The 18,800-nt window shown below is 37.4% G+C and overlaps 2 protein-coding genes across 11 annotated transcripts; both read left to right on the top strand.

The window, feature by feature from the left end:
• The first annotated feature begins 230 nt into the window (after window positions 1-230).
• LOC149053887 (titin-like) lies at window positions 231-6,970 on the top strand. 10 transcript variants are annotated; one of them, XR_016183965.1, is made up of 7 exons: window positions 245-422; window positions 910-1,103; window positions 3,099-3,289; window positions 4,117-4,368; window positions 4,514-4,803; window positions 5,319-5,681; window positions 6,753-6,970. XR_016183965.1 is itself a non-coding variant. In XM_089197430.1 (6 exons), exons 4-6 carry the CDS (start codon window positions 4,331-4,333, stop codon window positions 5,474-5,476), a joined length of 486 nt encoding a protein of 161 aa, XP_089053556.1. In that variant the 5' UTR covers window positions 243-422; window positions 910-1,103; window positions 3,099-3,289; window positions 4,117-4,330; the 3' UTR covers window positions 5,477-6,970. The 10 variants fall into 10 exon arrangements, 5 of the variants coding, with proteins under 5 accessions (XP_089053567.1, XP_089053556.1, XP_089053562.1 ...); XR_016183966.1 differs by having other exon boundaries at window positions 250-437; XR_016183967.1 differs by lacking the exon at window positions 910-1,103 and having other exon boundaries at window positions 231-422.
• Window positions 6,971-9,813: 2,843 nt separating this feature from the next.
• On the top strand, window positions 9,814-18,487 carry LOC113667947 (muscle, skeletal receptor tyrosine protein kinase). Its single transcript, XM_089196988.1, has 19 exons — window positions 9,814-9,951; window positions 10,870-10,971; window positions 11,334-11,523; window positions 11,689-11,879; window positions 12,046-12,082; window positions 12,183-12,640; window positions 13,487-13,507; window positions 13,720-13,977; window positions 14,296-14,580; window positions 14,820-14,947; window positions 15,013-15,166; window positions 15,441-15,551; window positions 15,766-15,944; window positions 16,023-16,145; window positions 16,531-16,601; window positions 17,255-17,295; window positions 17,439-17,538; window positions 17,637-17,739; window positions 17,877-18,487. The coding sequence occupies exons 2-19, from the start codon at window positions 10,911-10,913 to the stop codon at window positions 17,931-17,933; spliced, it is 2,568 nt and encodes an 855-aa protein (XP_089053114.1). The 5' UTR covers window positions 9,814-9,951; window positions 10,870-10,910; the 3' UTR covers window positions 17,934-18,487.
• The last annotated feature ends 313 nt before the right edge of the window (window positions 18,488-18,800 follow it).

The following is an 18,800-nucleotide window of genomic DNA, read 5'->3' as shown; positions in this document are numbered from 1 at the left end:
AGCTAAACGAATAGCAGTACTTAGGAAAGCTCATATCGAAAAAAGATCCAGAAACGAATGAAAAAAAATTGTCTGCTTCTTTTTTGGAAATTGGAAATCATCGGAGCACAAAAACTATTATTTTGCATTGTTGTGGCATACGTGTGTCACACTAACGACAGATATTAATGAAAAAGGAATGGAGACAATAAGTTTTCGCAATTTCCGCCTCTGGAAAGACCTCCCCTATTAAGGTTATTAACTTGTGTTGTTTTAGAACGGAAACATGTCGTGACAGGAAGTCGGTGTCATTCGCGTGGCTGTTCATTCGAAATCATCTTTCATAACTCAAACTTTCGAGCTGAAAATCAAAGTAACGTGTCAGTGAGGTTTGCGCCGTAGAGGTCAGAGCCTTGTGAAGGAATATAGCAGTCAGCAAAAAGGTATTTACTGGGTTGGTAAGTGGTTCATACAAACTCATGCAAAATCACTGCTTGCCTGTGTGCCCTTGATGAATGTGTTTGCTTCTAAACTTTTTCATTTGAAAGGAAAGGGAATTTTAAACCATTTAGTTTTAGAAACTCAGTGCAATTTAGAAATTTGGTGCATTTGGACGATAAATATTTGCATTTAGTGTACCCAGATTTAAACGTCACGTTACCGCGGGTCAAATACTAAACATAATCCTTAGTGCTTTGACGTTTCATTGTTTTTCCTGTTTTTAATTATTCACAGTGGAAAACAGTGTCTATGACAGTGTGTGTGTGCTGCAGAACCACTAGTTATTAAGAGAGCAGTATTTTGGGGTGATCATTTAATTTATTGAGATTAACAAAACGGCCATGAAGAACAACTCTGTCCGCAAAACTAACTTGGATCAGTTTATGGCGTTAAATGTATTTGACGCACATTTAATTCCACAAAATCTAGAAACCTATCTCCACCAAAGCGGGCGGGAGAAGGGACGAACTGATCTTATACTACGGGAAAACGAGTCTCAAATAGTATCCAGACAACGCAGCGTGGGAGTATGTAGGTTTGCCCTCAAGCAAATTGGCATCGTACGTGCTGCGACCATTGTTTACTAGCGATTACATCGTTCAAGCAGCCTCCAAGGATCAAAGGTTGTAAAAATTAATTAGGTATTCTACTTGTTATTGGGATACCCATGGAAGAACATTACTTCTAAACTATCATTCTTTAGTAGAAGAGTTAATTATGAAAAATTTGATCTCATTTAAAAGAAGGAATCGGATTTAACTTTCAAAATGATTTATAAATTATCAAACAAAATAGTCAAAGATAATGTAGTATCGACTGATCTGTCAATACTGATTTATTCATGTCATATTGCTCCGGACTTTCCGAATGTCGATAATACACTGAGCTTTTAGTTGAGTTGGAGGACTCAGTAGCTCTTGTGCAGTTTCGTTACTGAAAAATTTTAATTTGATCATCATTTCGTGACCTCGAATTAATTTCGTCTTTATCTTTTCATTTCACATTTGATTGAAATGCTTGTACTGGTAACCAGCCTTACAGCATAGAAATGGCTCAAGTTCGTGCCATTGTTGTTCTTACCATATTCAACACTATGCTGGCTCATTGGGGTTGGTGGAAAGAGGAATTTTAATTTTTTTTTAACCAAGATACACATACAGACGATACATGGTAATAGGAGCATAGGGTAAAATATGGACTGGACCATTGGACCCCTGGATTACTGGACTATTTTTGGACTATTTTTTAGACAACTTTTGGACCACTTTTTCGATCTTTTTTTGAACAATTTTGGGACCATTTTTTGGACCATTTTATCGGGGGAGAGGAAGAAAAAAATAATTTGTATGCTCAAAACAATTTGTATGATCCGTTTACAACTCCATTAATCAGTAGCATTTTCAAATACAACCACCTCCTACTCTAATTGTTCGTCTTCCACCCCTCCCCCAGTAACAACAGTCTGTTTCTCACCCCTTCCTGAGTACTGATAGACTGCATCCCACCCTTCCTTAAGCACTAATGGTCTACCTCTCCCCCCCCCGATAAAATGGTCCAAAAATAGTCCAAAAAATAGTCCAATAAAATAGTCCAATCGTCCAAGGGTCCAATGGTCCAGTTTATATTTACCCATGCTGATGATAAGAGACGACCTTAATAAAAAAAACGTTTTAATTGCCAATCGTGTCGTTTACAGAGATCTTGTCATGTTCCACAAAGTGAGTGACGGAATCTCTATGACATGAGCAACGATCATTTGGATAAAGAAAATATAATCACTCAGACTTTCACAGAGTTGTTCACGATAAGATTTTCTTTTGTCTCCTCTGGCTTGGCCGCGAACTGAATTATTGAGAATTCCTGTGGGAGCTTACCGCTCATCATAACAAGAAGAAGATTAATTAAATAATTTTAATGTAGTTTAAGCACTTATCATCGCGATAAGAAAAAAAATGAAATTTTAATCTTAAATTACTGTTATGTTCACTTTTATGACCTGTAGGCGCTTCTGGTGCAAGACCATTCAGAGTTCACCACCAAAAACGGAATTACACAGACGCAGACAAAGCATGTAAAACAAAAAACCATAGTGACCATCTCGCAAAAATTAGAAACGCTGACGACCTTCAGTTAGCTAAAAATATATCAAATACCACTAACGGCATGAAATATTGGACGAGTCTCCATGTCTGATGAGTAACAATTATTTACTGCGTACTTAAGTTTATTCCGCTGTTCATCATTTTTGACAAATAATGTGTGTCGTAGTTTGATGCCAGTAGTATTACTAATTAACAACTATTCATCGACAGATGTGGAGGTGGTTGTCTGTTTTTTTGTAGAATATACTAAAACATTGAGATGATCTGTAAAAAGAAGATAATCTTTAGCTCATTTGTTCCTGCAACGATTTCAATATTTTCGGGCGTAAATTCCGCGCAAGTCGTCCGGTGGTGCATAGCAAAGGATATTTAGAGTTTGATTAACCAATGACGGCCTTCAACGCTATCCACTGTTTTAGTATATATCAGATAAGGGCCTTCTTGATTCCTCTGTCGTTACGTTTACACATTTTAATGCTATTTCTTTTCTGGACACGTCGGACATGTTCGTTACAGGATTGGCGATTGGAAATGGAGTGATAACAATACGGCTGGTATACAACTTGTCGACGTTGTGAACAATTTTAATCGTACAGAAGCACAGTCTAAGGAACCTAGGAAGTTATGCTGTATGGTAATCCATGATACTCTCCTGGAGTGCACTAACTGTAGTGAGGAGCACGCCTTTATATGTGAAGATTTCCCAGGTGAGAAATGATGATGAAATACAGTCAAGCAACCTTATTTATGACTCTTGCACCAAGAAATTATGTAAATTCTCTGCATTTACAGAAACCCTAGAACGACATCATCTTCTCGGTGTTGTTAGCCAGTTCACATACCAGGTGTGTGGGGATCAGAGCTTGTCAGAACTAGTATCTCAGGCCTTCTGGTTCTGTTCCAAAGTTAAGCTCCACTGTTCAGGAAGCCGGTGCACGATCTCAGAGAATGATACTAGTTTATAAGCAGCGTCATGGACAAAGCATGGCGTCATTCTCAAATTAAACTTGGCGAACTTGTTTTATGATCCTAAAAAAATATTCAAATATTTTACATTTCCCTTATGACAGAAGGGGTGATGAGGAGAAGATAACAGGCAAGAGAACTCAGAAGAAAGCTAGAGTTCCCGTTATACTATAGTAGACTTTATTATTGCTCAAGCGGCGCGACTCTTGGTCAGTGGGAACATTCAGTGCAACACTTTGACAACTAGATTGACGATAGAATCCTCTAAATTTTAGTATGCACCCAAGATTACAACTTTTACAATTTTTTTATACTTGTTATCATATCTTGAGACGCACTCCAATATTTTTTCTCTTCCCAAAGGTGATGACACAAAAACCACACTGTTTGTAGAATAACCTCCTTCAAGATATTATAATATATTGGTTTCTTTAATCTCACTATCGCAAACTGGATGACTTTTGCACACTCTCGCCCTCCGATCTATAGCTTAAGGGTACATTAATGTTCAGTGCACAGAAACTCCACGTTTGCACTGCCATAAACTCAAATATCCAGTTTCTCTTAGATTGTTACTATGGAGTGGGTTTTGGTTACCATGGAAATGTGAACGTCACCCGGTCTGGTCGTATGTGTCAGTCTTGGAAATCCCAGTGTCCTCATCGTCACTGGCGGATCCCTAAAGATGTTGTCAAATCCAAAAATGACTCGAACCTGTGTCATAACCCGGACAGCAGTGCCCCAGATGGACCGTGGTGTTATACCACAGACCCAAACGTGCGATGGGAATATTGCAATATATCTCGTTTTCCTCCAAGAGGTAAAGTCAATAAATTTCAAAATCAGTCGTGGAAAAGGTTTGGGTCATAATGACTGTTGTTAATCGCGACAACTATCTCGATTACACTGTCGCAATATTCATTAGACTTTTAAATGCGTTTGTTGTTGTCCTCTCTGTACACTAGATTACCGCCTCCTCCGAGACGCTTCACAGTAGAGAATGTTCAGACGAGATATTTTATTTTGACTTGGAATGAGCCAGAAAATGCCAGCCTTTACCAAATACAAAAATACACTGTAGAAAGGAGGACATTAAGATCGGAAAACTTTATATTAGTGAAGACAGTTCCGTACCCTGATACCCAAATGATTTTGGAGAACTTAGATCCCTCCACAGAATACACCATCAGATTATCAAGCAACAATATGAATGGAAGGTCAGAGGGTGTATTGGTAACACAGAGGACACTGCCTGGTAAGTACTAAAACTATCACATGTAGGGTCCTCCTTTAAACTATGTACACTCTTGTGAATTAGCGGCTTTTTTCGCGCTCTTCTCGTAAATACAAGAGTAGGGCCTCTTATTATAAACTTAAAAGAAACTTTAAAAAAAAGTAAAGCGAAAAAATTAACACGTTTGTGTAAGTCCATAAAAAAGTCATTCGCTAGTGGTTGTCTCTGTTTACTGAAGCATCGCAAACATTCTTGAGCGAATAATGTCTGAGATATATCTTAGATTTCGCTGAGGTTGAGTTGATGAAACATGTAGATAGTTCATCATAAGAAGCTTGCCCTAACCATGAAAAGGTCACTAAAGCCAAAGGTTGAAATAACACATCCCCATGTTGAGTGACCTTCTCTGCGTCTTATTTACATTGGTCTTTATTCTCACAGGGAGCAATGTTCCGTCACCTTTGTGTGTTAAAAATTTAAGCTCTACGATTGGTCGAAAAGCTTGAAATAGTATATTTTAACCTGGTTTCTCTCAGGTCGCATTCTCGCTGGCTGCTACCGGTTCACCATCCTGATATCTGTTTCAACATACACAGCTAACCTTGCGGCCTTCTTTACAGTAAGAAACGCAGAAAATCCTACTAACAACCTCGAAGAAATCATGAGGTCTTTTTATCAAGTAGGGGCGATGTAATCGTCAAGCACTTATAAGGCATTCAGAAGAAGTCAATACGAGACATATCAAACGATCTGGCACCGAATAAAAGCGGCAGATAACGTGATGAAGAGTTATGGAGAAGCTGCTCAGCTTGTACGAGAAAGAGAAGAGTTCGTGTTTATTGCAGATGGGCCAGGACTCCGTCATGTCACAAATCAACCACCATGTGATCGCACAGCTGGTAAATGATACAGGACAATATTGTCATCTTGTTACTCATTTTGGAATTTCAGTTTATGTCCTTTGATTTAAGCAGATCGTTTATAATTCATGGCCATTTGCCGTGGGTTTGGAGTAAGGTTTGCATCTCACCACAATTTCTCTGGGCCCCTCTTTCTAAATTTTCAGAATTAACCTCTGTATTACATTCTCGGACCTGTTGGCAAAAGGTGATATCGAGGACACTTTCAAAACGAAAATGGTGGGATACCGGATGGATGTCCTGAGGAACAAGAAACGGGCAGGAGGCAATAATTTTTGAATCCTCAGATGGACGAGGCATATAAGCCTTTTCCTTAGGGGTGTGAATTATGCATGACCCACATCTAAACAACATCGGCGCTATTGGCGGCAGTGGGAATAAATAAACACCTCTTGCCTTGCTTTATATCATTTTTAACTTTTAAGAAAGTTAAGAATAACGTAAACCCGGCACACAAACCCACAATGTTGATTATGGCATATACCATTGACTACAATTTATTGAAAAAAAAAAAAACTCTTAGCTTTCTTTTTAATCCCTATTTTGTTGAAGCTTTGTCTCGCAAGCGTATCGGCCTGCTGAGCATGGTGGGAGTTTATGTTGTCCTTGGTGTTGGTATCGTGGTTGCATTTCTGACGCTGATGCCGAAAATTAGCTAGGTTACCCATTCACGCAAGAAAAATCCAGTTATCTTGTCCATGATCGTTGATTAACTCTGACTTGAACATGAATGTCGTCTGTATTTCATAATAAATCAAGGACAACAATAGAAATACAATTTGTTTTGTAAAGAATATGGAATGTAAGTAGTTATCTGCTGATTCAAATGGTTGGCGTGATTTTTTTTTCAGGATCTGATCTGATGTTTTTAAAAGACCCCTCTAAGAATGATTTCTCTGTGAATGGAAAAATGAAATCGCGCATCAAACAGAACAACAAAAGAGGATAGAAAAGATGATAAAGTGAAACAATATAACTAATGCAAAATTTCACTGTTGTAATTTATTTAGTATTGTTTTTAGTATAACTTTTTCTTGTTGTTATCCTTAGGCCAAAGATCAACTCCATACAGGTCCGCCCGATAGATGACTCATTGGCTGGCCTCTGACTGCTTGCATCATTTGCTTCTTTTGCGCATGCATTCCTTAATTTGAAGTATAACAATGACATTACATCTGACTACGGTTTTCATGTGTATTATGAATTATGTCACAACTTGCTGTTGTTTAAGTAGAAAGGAAGCATTAAACTGGGCATAGTAAAACGAATACCTTAAACGACCAGTCTCTCCGCCGTTAAGTATTACTACATAATCCTCGGAATTAGCTGTAAATACACAGTTAATAATTGTAAATACATGAACATCGTATTACGTCTTTTTTTAAATAAGTCCTTTCTCAATTAGCTTCATTAGCTCTGAAAATAATGGAAGCCTTGCTGGCTCCAAACTTCATCACGACTTCATGATATTGTAACTATTAACGGAAAAATATTTCAGTTTTATGAGTCCTCATAAAAGCCTTCTGAAAAAATGGATATCTGTAAGCTCAAAGATGATTATATTGCGTTTGGGCATTCGTCCACGTTTCTTGCCGCGAGGTCTCGATGAACACAAGTGTATACTACCAAAGGGATTTAATTAGATGGGCTCCTTTAGAGTTTGCACATCGACGTAATCTCAAACAGTTTCAAAAAGTCTTCCATAGCCTTCGTTTTCTTTTCACCAAAATTCACTGTACTCCAGTCACCATAAACCAACAAACTTGTGATTAGATCTCTGCAAAATTTTCCTTTATACTCAAACAATATACAGGGAGCACTTTTTGTGGAGGATTTTATCGGAGTAAATGCTGGAATGCAACCAAAGATATAGACTGAAACAAAGCAAAGAGAAAGAAAACATGTGAATTCAAAGATAAACAAACAGACAAAGTCGACAAACAAGACGATAAATCAATAAATACATGGATAAACAAATGGACGAATAAATAAATATCGAAACATGAATATAGAAATAAATATCAAATATAAATCTGATTGGGTATAGCTTAGCTTGAGGCTCGCGTGCGTTTGAAAAAACCTTGGGTTTTTGAGATCGTGATTGGAGCTAATCCCCGTTTTGTTAGTAAAAAATTTGACGGAAAAAGGGAGAAGATTAGCTTTAAAAGCGAGAAAAAATTCCCTGAGAAGCTCACTGCATTTGTTGAGATTATACCAGCTTAACAAGCATTTGTCAATCATTTTGAGTTGATTAGATACTTCATTTACTACAACATTACAACCACGGCTGAGTTATGTTTAGATCAACAGTAATGTATATATCAATATGGAAGTATATTATATGTAGAGAAAGATCCGTATTTTGGACAGTTAAAATCGGGGAAAACTTTACTCAAGATAGAGGGCACAATTTTTCTCATTAAGGACCGACCTAGGCTGGTAAATAGCACTTCTTTTTTATCTAAATCTTAAAAAAAGAACCCGAATGTTTCAGGGCTGCAATTACTGCAAGATCCTTCAATTTTTGAGCGAGTAAATGGCAGGTAAAACAGAGGTGATACAAATTAAGAGAGAGGCTTCACCGAAACATTTTTAATTGCGTAATGATAAAGGTGATTTAAAAGGCTTCCAAATAAACTTCGAAACATTTTTTTCCTCAAGATGTCAAAATCTGACACGTATGTACACTTGTACACTTTTGAAAAAACAAAACAACGGTACTAGTTTGGCAAACGAACTCAAGTTTAATGATTGTCACGGCAATGTTTTCTTCAGAAACATGCAATGATCTTACGGAAAGCATTATTCTTTTCCATCGATGATTCATATACCAGAATACCTCTACTCAGTCAGTAAATACAAGGAAAGTAATGGTAATTAAATTCAAATGCATGCTTTAAAGTTATGGGAGTTTGCTAGTTTGTTTGCTGCAATGGCGTATGTAAATCTGGTCCGATCAGATTACTGAAATGATCTCCCTACAATGCTGTTTTAGTAGAGATAAATTTTCATTCGCATCGCTAATAAGATTCGAGATAACGATGTCACTCTCAAGTCTATGTGTGAGTTATAAGCAGAAAGACTCCGTTTAGTTTTAACTCGATATTTTTTTTCAATAAAACTTTTAAGCAATTCTCGTCAGCAAAGCCAGGCAAGACAGGACAAAAAATAAAATTCGCTCTGACAAAGGGCTAACGCTCGAAACTTTAAAACTCTTAGCGGTGGCCAACTGCCCTGCTATAACTACCTTGCTATACTCTCCCGCCGACGCAGCACCGCAGCTTCTTCAGAAAATTTCCCCCTTTATTCCAACAGAGGAAATGACTCCGCTGGTCAGTTGTGTGTTTCGTTTCATCTCATGTCACTTATCTTGTATCTGTTTTACTCTGACGTGAAAACACCCAAAGCAACCCCCCTGATAATTGTGTGTTGTTTTTTATGAAAAGGAACATTCTAAGTGCCAACGAAGTAAAAAAATTGAGTAGCGATTTTTGTTAAATCACTGATTGCTCTGAGATTAGTTAGGCTCCGAGGTAAATTTACGTCATTGTGCTCCCTACATAACATATTTTTTTCATCATTCACCCACCGTAAAACGATAACCATTTTAACTCTATATTCGTCAAGATGTTTTGAGCCTTCGCAGTTTCATTGGAGCTCAAAGAGGATCAAATGAATATTCTTTGTGGTCGAGCGAAGTGCAAAAGGTTAACTTGAACAATGGGAGAACAAACATTTGACCTTCAGAGATAAGAACGCTTGTTGAGATGCTCAGAGCATGCGCATTTTTATTGGAGCTCAAACTAGATCAAATAACTAGTCTTTGCGGTTGGATAATTTGAAAATCTCATGAGAAAAACTGATGACTTTAATCTCTCTGTTTTTCTCGGGACTAATTTACATTATTTAACCTCAACGTTTTTTTGAAGAGGGTCTGAATGCAAAGACTTTTTTGCTTCTTGAAAAGTCAATTAAAATATTTTAAGGGACCGCTGAATTAACTATTTTGCGTGTGTTTGTCACATTAAGGGCAGATATTAATGAATGTGTGACTTTGCTTTTGACAAGGTCAGCAGAGAAGACCACAAAGACCATTGGTTAATGTAATTTCCGCCTCTACCCAGAACTGGAGCATGTCACGACAGGAAATCAGTGTTACTCGCTTGACTGGCAATCCGACGTCGTCTTTCTTAAGTCAAGCTTTCGTGCCGAAATTTATGGGAAAGTTTTGGTCAGCGGAGCCAAAAAGGTCAGAGCCTTATATTATATTATAATCATATTATATTGCATCCAAAATTCTATCGAGCGTCCCTCCGTATGTGGAAAAGTTTAGTGCGTTTTGCACACATTTGCATTCAGTTTAACCACAACGAAGTGTTTGTCCTAGTTTAACTCAAACGTCACGTAACGGCGGGCTGAGTAGAGTTTGGAAGAGTATTGTTATCCTGTTTTTAACTGGGAAAGTTTGTAAGCGGTGGACTCTTAATTTAGTAAGCTGTATTATAGGATGATCAGTCTCATAAATGGGGCCAAGAATGGCCCTTAAGAAGAACTACATGTATGTTTGCACTACTGAAGTGGTCTTATTAGCAATGGTGACCGTATTTTAAGCTCATTTCAGTCTCACAAAAGTCCAACTCAGCTGAAGAAGAACTGATCTCATACAACAAAAGAAAGCGAGTCTCAAACAGAGAATTTACGCATGCAAACAACGTAGCGTTTGAATAGTAAGATTTGCCCTTCATCAAATTGGCATTTCGCACGCTGCGAACATAATTTAAAGCGACATCTGTACAACATTTGTAATTGTCTGCGCTGGTGAACTTTATAGTGCCACTACGGATATTACAATCTCGAAATACTCGTTAACTGGAGAGGAAAAGTTGGAGTTGTTCGAAACATGTTTATGCCGATGATATCGATTTAATAACCGAATTTAATTTAGGATAATAAAATACAATTTGACGTTATGTGATCGCTCAATTCTAATTGATGTATACATGTCTTTCTGCAGATCGAGTTTACTCACATTATTGAATAGAGCTGATATAATTAATAGCTATCCTTTATTTTGTTTATCGATTTTAAATAAATCATTCGTTCTGCATCAAAGTTATTAACTGTTAAACGAACTATTTTCGTATTTATCTTTACATCTTTACACTAGATTGTTGTTCATGCACTGATTACCATCCTAACAGCATAGAAATGACTCAAGGCCGCGTCATTGTTGTTCTCACCTTCTTGAGCATCATCTTGGCTCTTTCCGGTTGGTAGAAAAAGTTACTTTCGTTTTGATTCAGATGCTATACTCACAGCCGAATGAGAATACATTATAATAACATTTTACTCTTGCGGAGGAAAGATAATAATCAAAAGCTATTCATGGGAAACGGATTTCTACAAAGCTTAAGTTTGAGACAGAATCCTTGTCAGCTGAAGATCCATGGAACTACTACATCAATATGTATCATATGAAGAGTTGATTCCGAAACACAGAATAAAAAAGTCAACCATTTGACGTTTTGTATAAGGTTTACAATTATTTTCACCTACTAGTTTGAAAATTGACTTGAAGGCGAGTCTGTTAAAATTACTAAATTTTTAAAAGTTTGATTTTCTCTCGATCAGATTTTTCTGATGCGAAAACTCTTCGAACCAACCATGGAAAAGTAAACTACACAGAGGCAGATAAAGAATGCAGATCAAAAGATTTTAGAAGTCATCTTGCAAAAATTCAAACTATCGAAGAACTTCAGTTGGCTAAAAATGTATCAAATAATACTAACGGTATAAAGTACTGGATGGGTCTCAACATCTGGTGAGTGGAAATTGTCATGGTGTACTTACGCGACTTTTGTTTAGTCCAACCACCTCAAGCTATGCATGAGGTAGTTGGTAATAACATGATAACCTTTCTATTTTTTGCATTTTTTCTCTTCTTTTGTCAGCGTTTCTAAATTGGTTATGGATACGTTTGTTGCAGGAATGGTACTTGGAAATGGAGTGATGGAAAGGCTGCTGCTGGAAAACTTACCGATATTGTGAAAAATTATAATGACACAGAAGCTTTGTCTATAGAACGTAAGATGTTCTGTTGTGTAGTAACCCATGATCCTTTCCTGGAGTGTATCAATTGTAGCGAGCAGCACGCCTCTCTATGTGAAGACTTCCAAGGTGAGACTTGTGTTTAACACAGCTTAGCAAATTTACTGAAAAAACAATACTTCTGGCTTTTTTTGCATCGGCAGAAAATTTTCGGCGGCACAACCACGTACTATTTTGAGTATTATCATTATTATTTCAATAATAATTGACATTATTTTCTCTTACCGATAAACAGAAAATAATAACTTCACTCAAGTGGATTCTAATGCAAGGTTGGTATGCTTAACAGTTCACTGATGTGCCAAAGCCCCTTTGTACATTTTTTTTCAGCTTAATCATTTTATTCCTTTTGTTGTTTTTTTTAATCCTTAGCTGCATTCCAGCATTTCCTCCAGTTACTGCATCCGCAAGAAAGGCTTCCTGTATATTCTATGAGTATAAAGGCGAATTTTGCAAGGATATAATCAAAAGTTTGTACGTTTATGGTAACCAAACGACATTGGATCTTGGAGAAGTGGAAACTAAGTCATTTAATGCTTATTTCGAATGGTTTAACATCTCAGAAAAATGTCAACCTATAATCAAAGATTTATACTGCCGCTATTACTTCCGGCCTTGCGACGAATCCTTGGGCGAGCCTACAGATCGCAGGATTTGTCGCAGCTCATGCGATTATTTGATGGACGATGTTTGCAAAAAAGAGGCTGATGTTCTCAAAATAGCAGTAGTTTCGTCCCCACACATCGACTCAAAGATGATTAACTGCTCGTTCTACCAACCTGCTAATGGTGGAGATGCTCCTGAGTGCTATGAGTGGCCAGATATCCCTGGTGAGTGTTACACAACTACTAAAAATCCTTTATCGCAGGGACTTGGCCTGGTGATGGGAGTTAGGATTTTGGTTGTTTAACCATAAAATTTTCTGATCCCCCCATTAAGCCCTGTAAAATTTTTATGACCCTCCCCCCCCTCCCCCCCCCATTGACAGTTAATATTCTTAGGTATTATTGTTGCAATGCGCGCGTAAGTAGTGCGCCATGTGTCATGTGTTATATTTACAACAGAATTCGAAAACACCTGAGAAATTTTTATTAAAACTAATTATTCGCCTCAGGCTCCATGAATATTATTGAATAATTCCCTCGACTTCAGAATTCACTGAGCCTAAGACGAATAATTGTTAAAAAGTACACCCTTAAGTAACTTTTGGCGACGACTGATCCCTCACCCAGTTCTCCCTAAATTCCATGTGATTCCAAAGCCTTCGTCGGGGAGTTTATTATTGTTCCAAAGTCATACTTCACTCTTGTTCATGGGTGCCTTTTTTCTTTATAACCAGAACAGAATAGAACCCCGAAGCGATTTTATTTATTATTTTTAAAATCATACAAAAATTTTTTTACCCTTTTGATAGATAGATGGTTCCAGGCAAATGAAATGAGAAGAAGGCTTAAAGCTCCCACTATACTTTTAAACACTTTGTAATCGCTTTAGAATTACGAGTGCGAACACTCTATAGCTATGCAAAAGTAAAACACCTGAAGCTGTTAGTCTAATCTTTTCACCCAATGTTACAATTATTGCAAGCTTGAGTAGCTACGTAAACCACAGAGTTTGATAATTTCGCTCGTCCTTTCCTAACCTATGCCGCAATCTGTTTTTTCATTCTTTTGCAGGTGACAACACAAACAGCATAGGTCAGTCATTTATGTACTGTTCTTAAATGTAATTCGATTACAGAGAATTCCCGTCGCAGAACCGAACCGTGGAACCGAGGCACTAATTTAGTGTCCTGGCCTCCGTTCCACAACTACAAAACGACTTCAAACATTAATTTGTCTCCCAGTTTTAACTATTTTATTTGTGCAGTACCTCAGTTGACGTCATAAATGCGTTTTATTTATCCAAGATTGTTACTTTGGAGTCGGTCTTGGTTACCGAGGTAATGTGAACGTCACCCGGTCTGGTCGTACATGTCAGTCTTGGAAATCCCAGTGTCCTCATCGTCACTGGCGGGTCCCTGAAGATGTCGCTGAATCCAAAAATGACTCGAACTTGTGTCGTAATCCGGATAGCAGTGCCCTAGATGGACCGTGGTGTTATACCACAGACCCAAACGTCCGATGGGAATATTGCAACGTATCTCGTTGTCCTCCAGGAAGTAAAGGTTAGCCACTGATGTGGGGGAGGTGGAAGAGATCACTTGAGAGATAACTGCAATAAATTTATAGATTATTAAACGTTTGCTCCTTCTGACCTATACTAGCAAAAAAAAAAAGTAGAAAGATATTGACAGACATAATCAATCATGGTCACTTTCTATCTGCGCAAAATATCACGCATATGGAATACCATGCATAGCATATCTTGACAATTAAGTCACCTAAAATACTTAATAAAGAAGAAAAAAAAATTTAAAATATTGGTTATATGTTCAAGCACCAGTATTTTCAGAGCTTTTGTTGATGTTTTTCATTCCGTTTAGGAAAACCGCCGCCGCCAATAGACTTCATAGTAGAGAATGTGCAGACAAGATATTTGATATTGACTTGGGATGAGCCCGTAAATGCCAGCCTTCACCAAATACAAAGCTACACCATAGAGCGATGGACATCAAGATCGAAGAACATTACGAAGACAGTTCCTTACCCTGAGTCCAAAATGATCATGAAGGACTTGGAACCCTCTACCGAATACACTCTTAGATTATCAAGCAACAATATGTATGGAAGGTCAGATGGTGTATTTTTAACACAGAACACACTGCCAGGTAATCATCCTAAACCTGATGTGAAATACAAACTATCTGCAGATTTATCTTACGTCTCAGAGCTGTTAAACATTTGTCTTTCAATCTGAGTTTTCTTAATCGCGTTAAATATCAAATACATTTGTGCAAGCGTCTTCTTGCAAAGAATAATTCAGTCCTCTTCCTGTTCTAAAGAGTTCTTCCAAAGTTAGGCTCTCGTAGCCACTTCTAAACTAATGCGTTCGTTGTCTTTTTTCCAGACAGGTTTATTGTGAATTTAATGCTGATCATAGTTTTGCCGCTGGGCTTAGCATTTATATTCATCGTGATTGTTTGTGTCAAGTTTGGATCAAATTGCAATTCCAGGCCAAATAAAGTTTATGATGAGGTAAGTGCGTTTAAATATTTAAAAAGGATTGAGTGGACGAAGCTGATTTTCCTCTTTTCCCGCAGACAGAAATTTCCATTCGTCGCAACTGGGAGGAGATTCGCAGATCAGATGTTATCCTTCAAGATAAGCTGGGGGAAGGTGCGTTCGGAGAAGTGTTTAAAGGCGTGGTGTGCATAAAGGGAAATGCTAGGGCATGTGCAGTAAAGAAGCTTAAAGGTAGGGATTTTAATAGTATTCTAAAATATTGATAGGAAATGGGTCAACAGGTTTATCGGCTCGTTTGGTTTATTCGATCGTTGTTCGTTTGTCTGAGGGATCGATTTACTGATAGTTTGATTGATTGATTGATTGATTGACTGACTGACCGTCTCATTGAATGACTGACGAAGCGACTGTTTTACTGATCGACTGTCCCACTACACTGATCGATTGATTAATATTAATAACGCAAGGGTGTTAATATAATTAATAAGAGGACTTTCCATTTCAGCCAATACTACAGAAAAAGAGAAGGAAGACTTGCTCAACGAGCTTCAAATCCTGGTCACAATTGGTGAACATCCTAATATCATAAGTCTTATTGGAGCGTGTACCAAGTCTGGTAATTATTCTAGAGAAAAATTTGTTACTGTGGATACTGTAGTTGTATAATCTTCTAGATTTACTGAAAAACTTTTTAAAGACTTTTGGCCTTCCTTTTGTCTTCCTAAAGGATACTTTCAGTTTTGTTCAACAGAACAAATATCTTATTAATTAACTCTCTTTTCTCGAGTTTTTGTATTCCTCCAACATGTTACTTTTGATTAAATACCTAGAATCAATTTTGGTGATTGTTAGTTTGGCTCCAAATGGCTGTTTGCTAAACGAACTGAAGAAGAACAGAGAAAATCCATACTACAATGATTCTATAACATCTGTCGGATTCACACGCGTCGACAAATTGAAGATTGCAAGAGACGTCGCCTGTGGAATGTCTCACCTCGCAAGTAAAAAGGTAGTGATGATACTGAAAAGCTCTATTTCACCCTAAGGAACCTATAATTAGTTATTTCTATTTGGTTTTCTTTGGTAGTGTGTTCATCGTGACCTTGCTGCAAGAAACGTGCTTCTTGGAGACAGGAATGTTGCGATGGTTTCCGACTTCGGCTTGTCACGTGATGTTTACGAAAGTGGCGAATACGAGACTTTATCCAGGGTATGACTAGTTTGCTCAAAGTTTAGGGAAAGGCGAAGGGTATGGTAGAACTTCTAAGAGTTATGGCTTTTCAACAAAGATTGCTCTGCATTTCAAAGCGTCCCCCTTGTATTTCCTATTAAAGCATTAATGAATATTAGCTTAGAAATTTATTCATTCAAGTTACCTTTGGCAGTTTGTCCTATCATAATTAACATAGAAACTTAAGCAGCGTGAAATCATTTTATTTCCTCCCCCCCGCCCCCTTTCAACAACACTATTGTCGTTGTTATTGGTCAAAGTATCCACACACTGAAATGATAAAAGATCGTTGTTTACTTGTATCCATTGGAATACTGGATCATCGTACGGAAAGTAAAACTTTCCAATTTCTCCCACAAACCAGGGAATGTTACCAGTTCGTTGGATGGCCCTTGAGTCTTTGGACTTCTTCACATTCAACACGAAGACAGACGTGTAAGGCATAATTTGAGAAATCTTACGAGAGCGAGTCCATTTTATTGTCCATTTCGTTGTTTTCATAAGTTGACATGTCTTATTTGTCTTTAGATGCTTAAGTTTCGAGCTGGTGCAATACAGAAATCCCGTGTTGCATTCTGTCTAGCAAATAGGTTCAATGTTGCGGTTGGTCTGTTAAGTAATCACAGATGACGTCAAAATGTGGTGAGAACAAAAAGTGACACACGAAGTTCTTATCACGTTTTGATGGTTCCTGTGACTCATAAATAAACCGAACAACACCAACATGGAATATATTTATACCACAAAAAACCCTAAATGTTGTTGATTTTACCGTCATCTCTACCCATGTCCTCCAAAAGATTATTGTTAGAACTAATCGTAATGCGCCGAAAAATTCGGCCGATCATATTCAAAACAATTGTGCATCCTTTAACCAAGTAGGAACGAGATGATTTGTCGAGGAGATGAAAAACTGCGGGAAATGGAAAGAAAACTGGGTTTTGCTGAAAACGTATTTGTCGTTATTGCCCTTAGAGACTGCTACGAATAAAAATTGAGAAATTTTTGAAGGAGTTATCGTCTTATTATATTTTAAAATTTGGAAATCAAGTGGAAAAAAACATCATTGCGCATGATATTTTTGATAGGTGGTCGTTTGGAGTGCTTCTATGGGAGATCGAGTCAGAAGGTGAACGCTTTAACTTATATTTGATAGTCAGTGCATCATTATTACTTCCCCAAGTGTTATTTAAGTGTCCCACTCTATAAACTGGACTAAGTTCATTGTGCCCTCACTAGTACGTTTTTTTTTTCTTATCATTCCTTGTCAAGGTATAATGCCATACTGCGAACTTGGAGGAGCAATGGAAATCATCGAATATCTACAGTCAGGACAAATTTTAGCGAAACCGGATGGATGCCCGAATGAAATGTAAATAATCTTTCAAAGAATGAAAATCAGCTCTTATATATAATGGCTCGCATTTGATCGTGGGCTGGCTGACTAAACTTAATCTTTTCCTCTAACAGTTACGAGATAATGAAGTCCTGCTGGGATCTGGATCCGATGAAACGTCCATCATTTGTAGATCTTTTGGCGTCACTAGAGAAAGAACTTACTAAAACAAAAGACGTAAGGAAATAATTATCATGACTGGTTCTGTTGATGATCATGCGCGAATTAGTACAAGGAAATGGATGGAGGAGTTGCTCTTCACCGCTATCAAAACGTATGCTCAATAATGTCTGTTTAATGTTTTTCCCTTCTAGGATCTGCTGAAAGATAAGAGCCTCCTAGTTAATGAAGCAGGGTGGTACTTCAGATAAAAACACGGCCATGCAGTGTATTGAAGTCACTGTTGTTACGTTCCCTTGTCGAGGGAGAGGGAAAAGTTAATAATTAGGAATTAACAATAAATCCCTCACACTGTTACATCAATGTATATACTACTTAAAAACCATAACCTTGCATTAAAAAAAAATTCTGTCTTATATTACATACGCCATGAGGAAAAGTGCAAATTTATTTTCACTTAAACTGATAACTTACACCAATAATAGTTATCACTATATCTGCCCCTACCTTTTAGTGATGTAATTTTTTGATAATAGAAAATGTCCCGAGAGTTTTGAGGGAGATTTCTCATGTAGTTAGTAGATTACAATAAAATATCAGTAAAAAAATCTGTGCTACAACAGAGAGCTTCTCAGATGGTTTTGAGTAATTTTGGCAGCCAAGAGATTGCTGCCTAGCTTCGGAGATCGAACAAACCTTTAAATGTCCCGACCTCACCTTTTTTGTCTTTAGAAAACTTGCATCTAAACGTATTGATTAGTCAGTAATTCAGTGCAGAGATCAGATTATATAGAAACATTTAATATCCAGTTTCATCTTTGTTAATTCATAACATTTGCACATTTGCCGTATATACTGCTGCGTCAGTTTCCTTGTTTAACTTCATCAGTTGAAAGGAAGCATTGACTCGTAAGAAACAGTTTTTGAGCCGATACATTGACTTTTACAACCGTAATATTGCAGTATATTTGTACGGAAGTGAAGTTATTATTTTTATTTTGATCATCATTATCATTATTATGGATTAGCCGCATCTTTTCCCTTGTATTCCCTTTTGTTACATACAGTGTAAGTCAAATGATTACTAAACGATGTCACTTGATCACTTGTGTGAAACA

Source organism: Pocillopora damicornis, chromosome 1, assembly GCF_964200805.1.
Source record: "Pocillopora damicornis chromosome 1, jaPocDami1.2, whole genome shotgun sequence".
NCBI classification, from domain to species: Eukaryota; Metazoa; Cnidaria; class Anthozoa; order Scleractinia; family Pocilloporidae; genus Pocillopora; species Pocillopora damicornis.
This window is presented reverse-complemented; position numbering and strand designations above follow the sequence as displayed.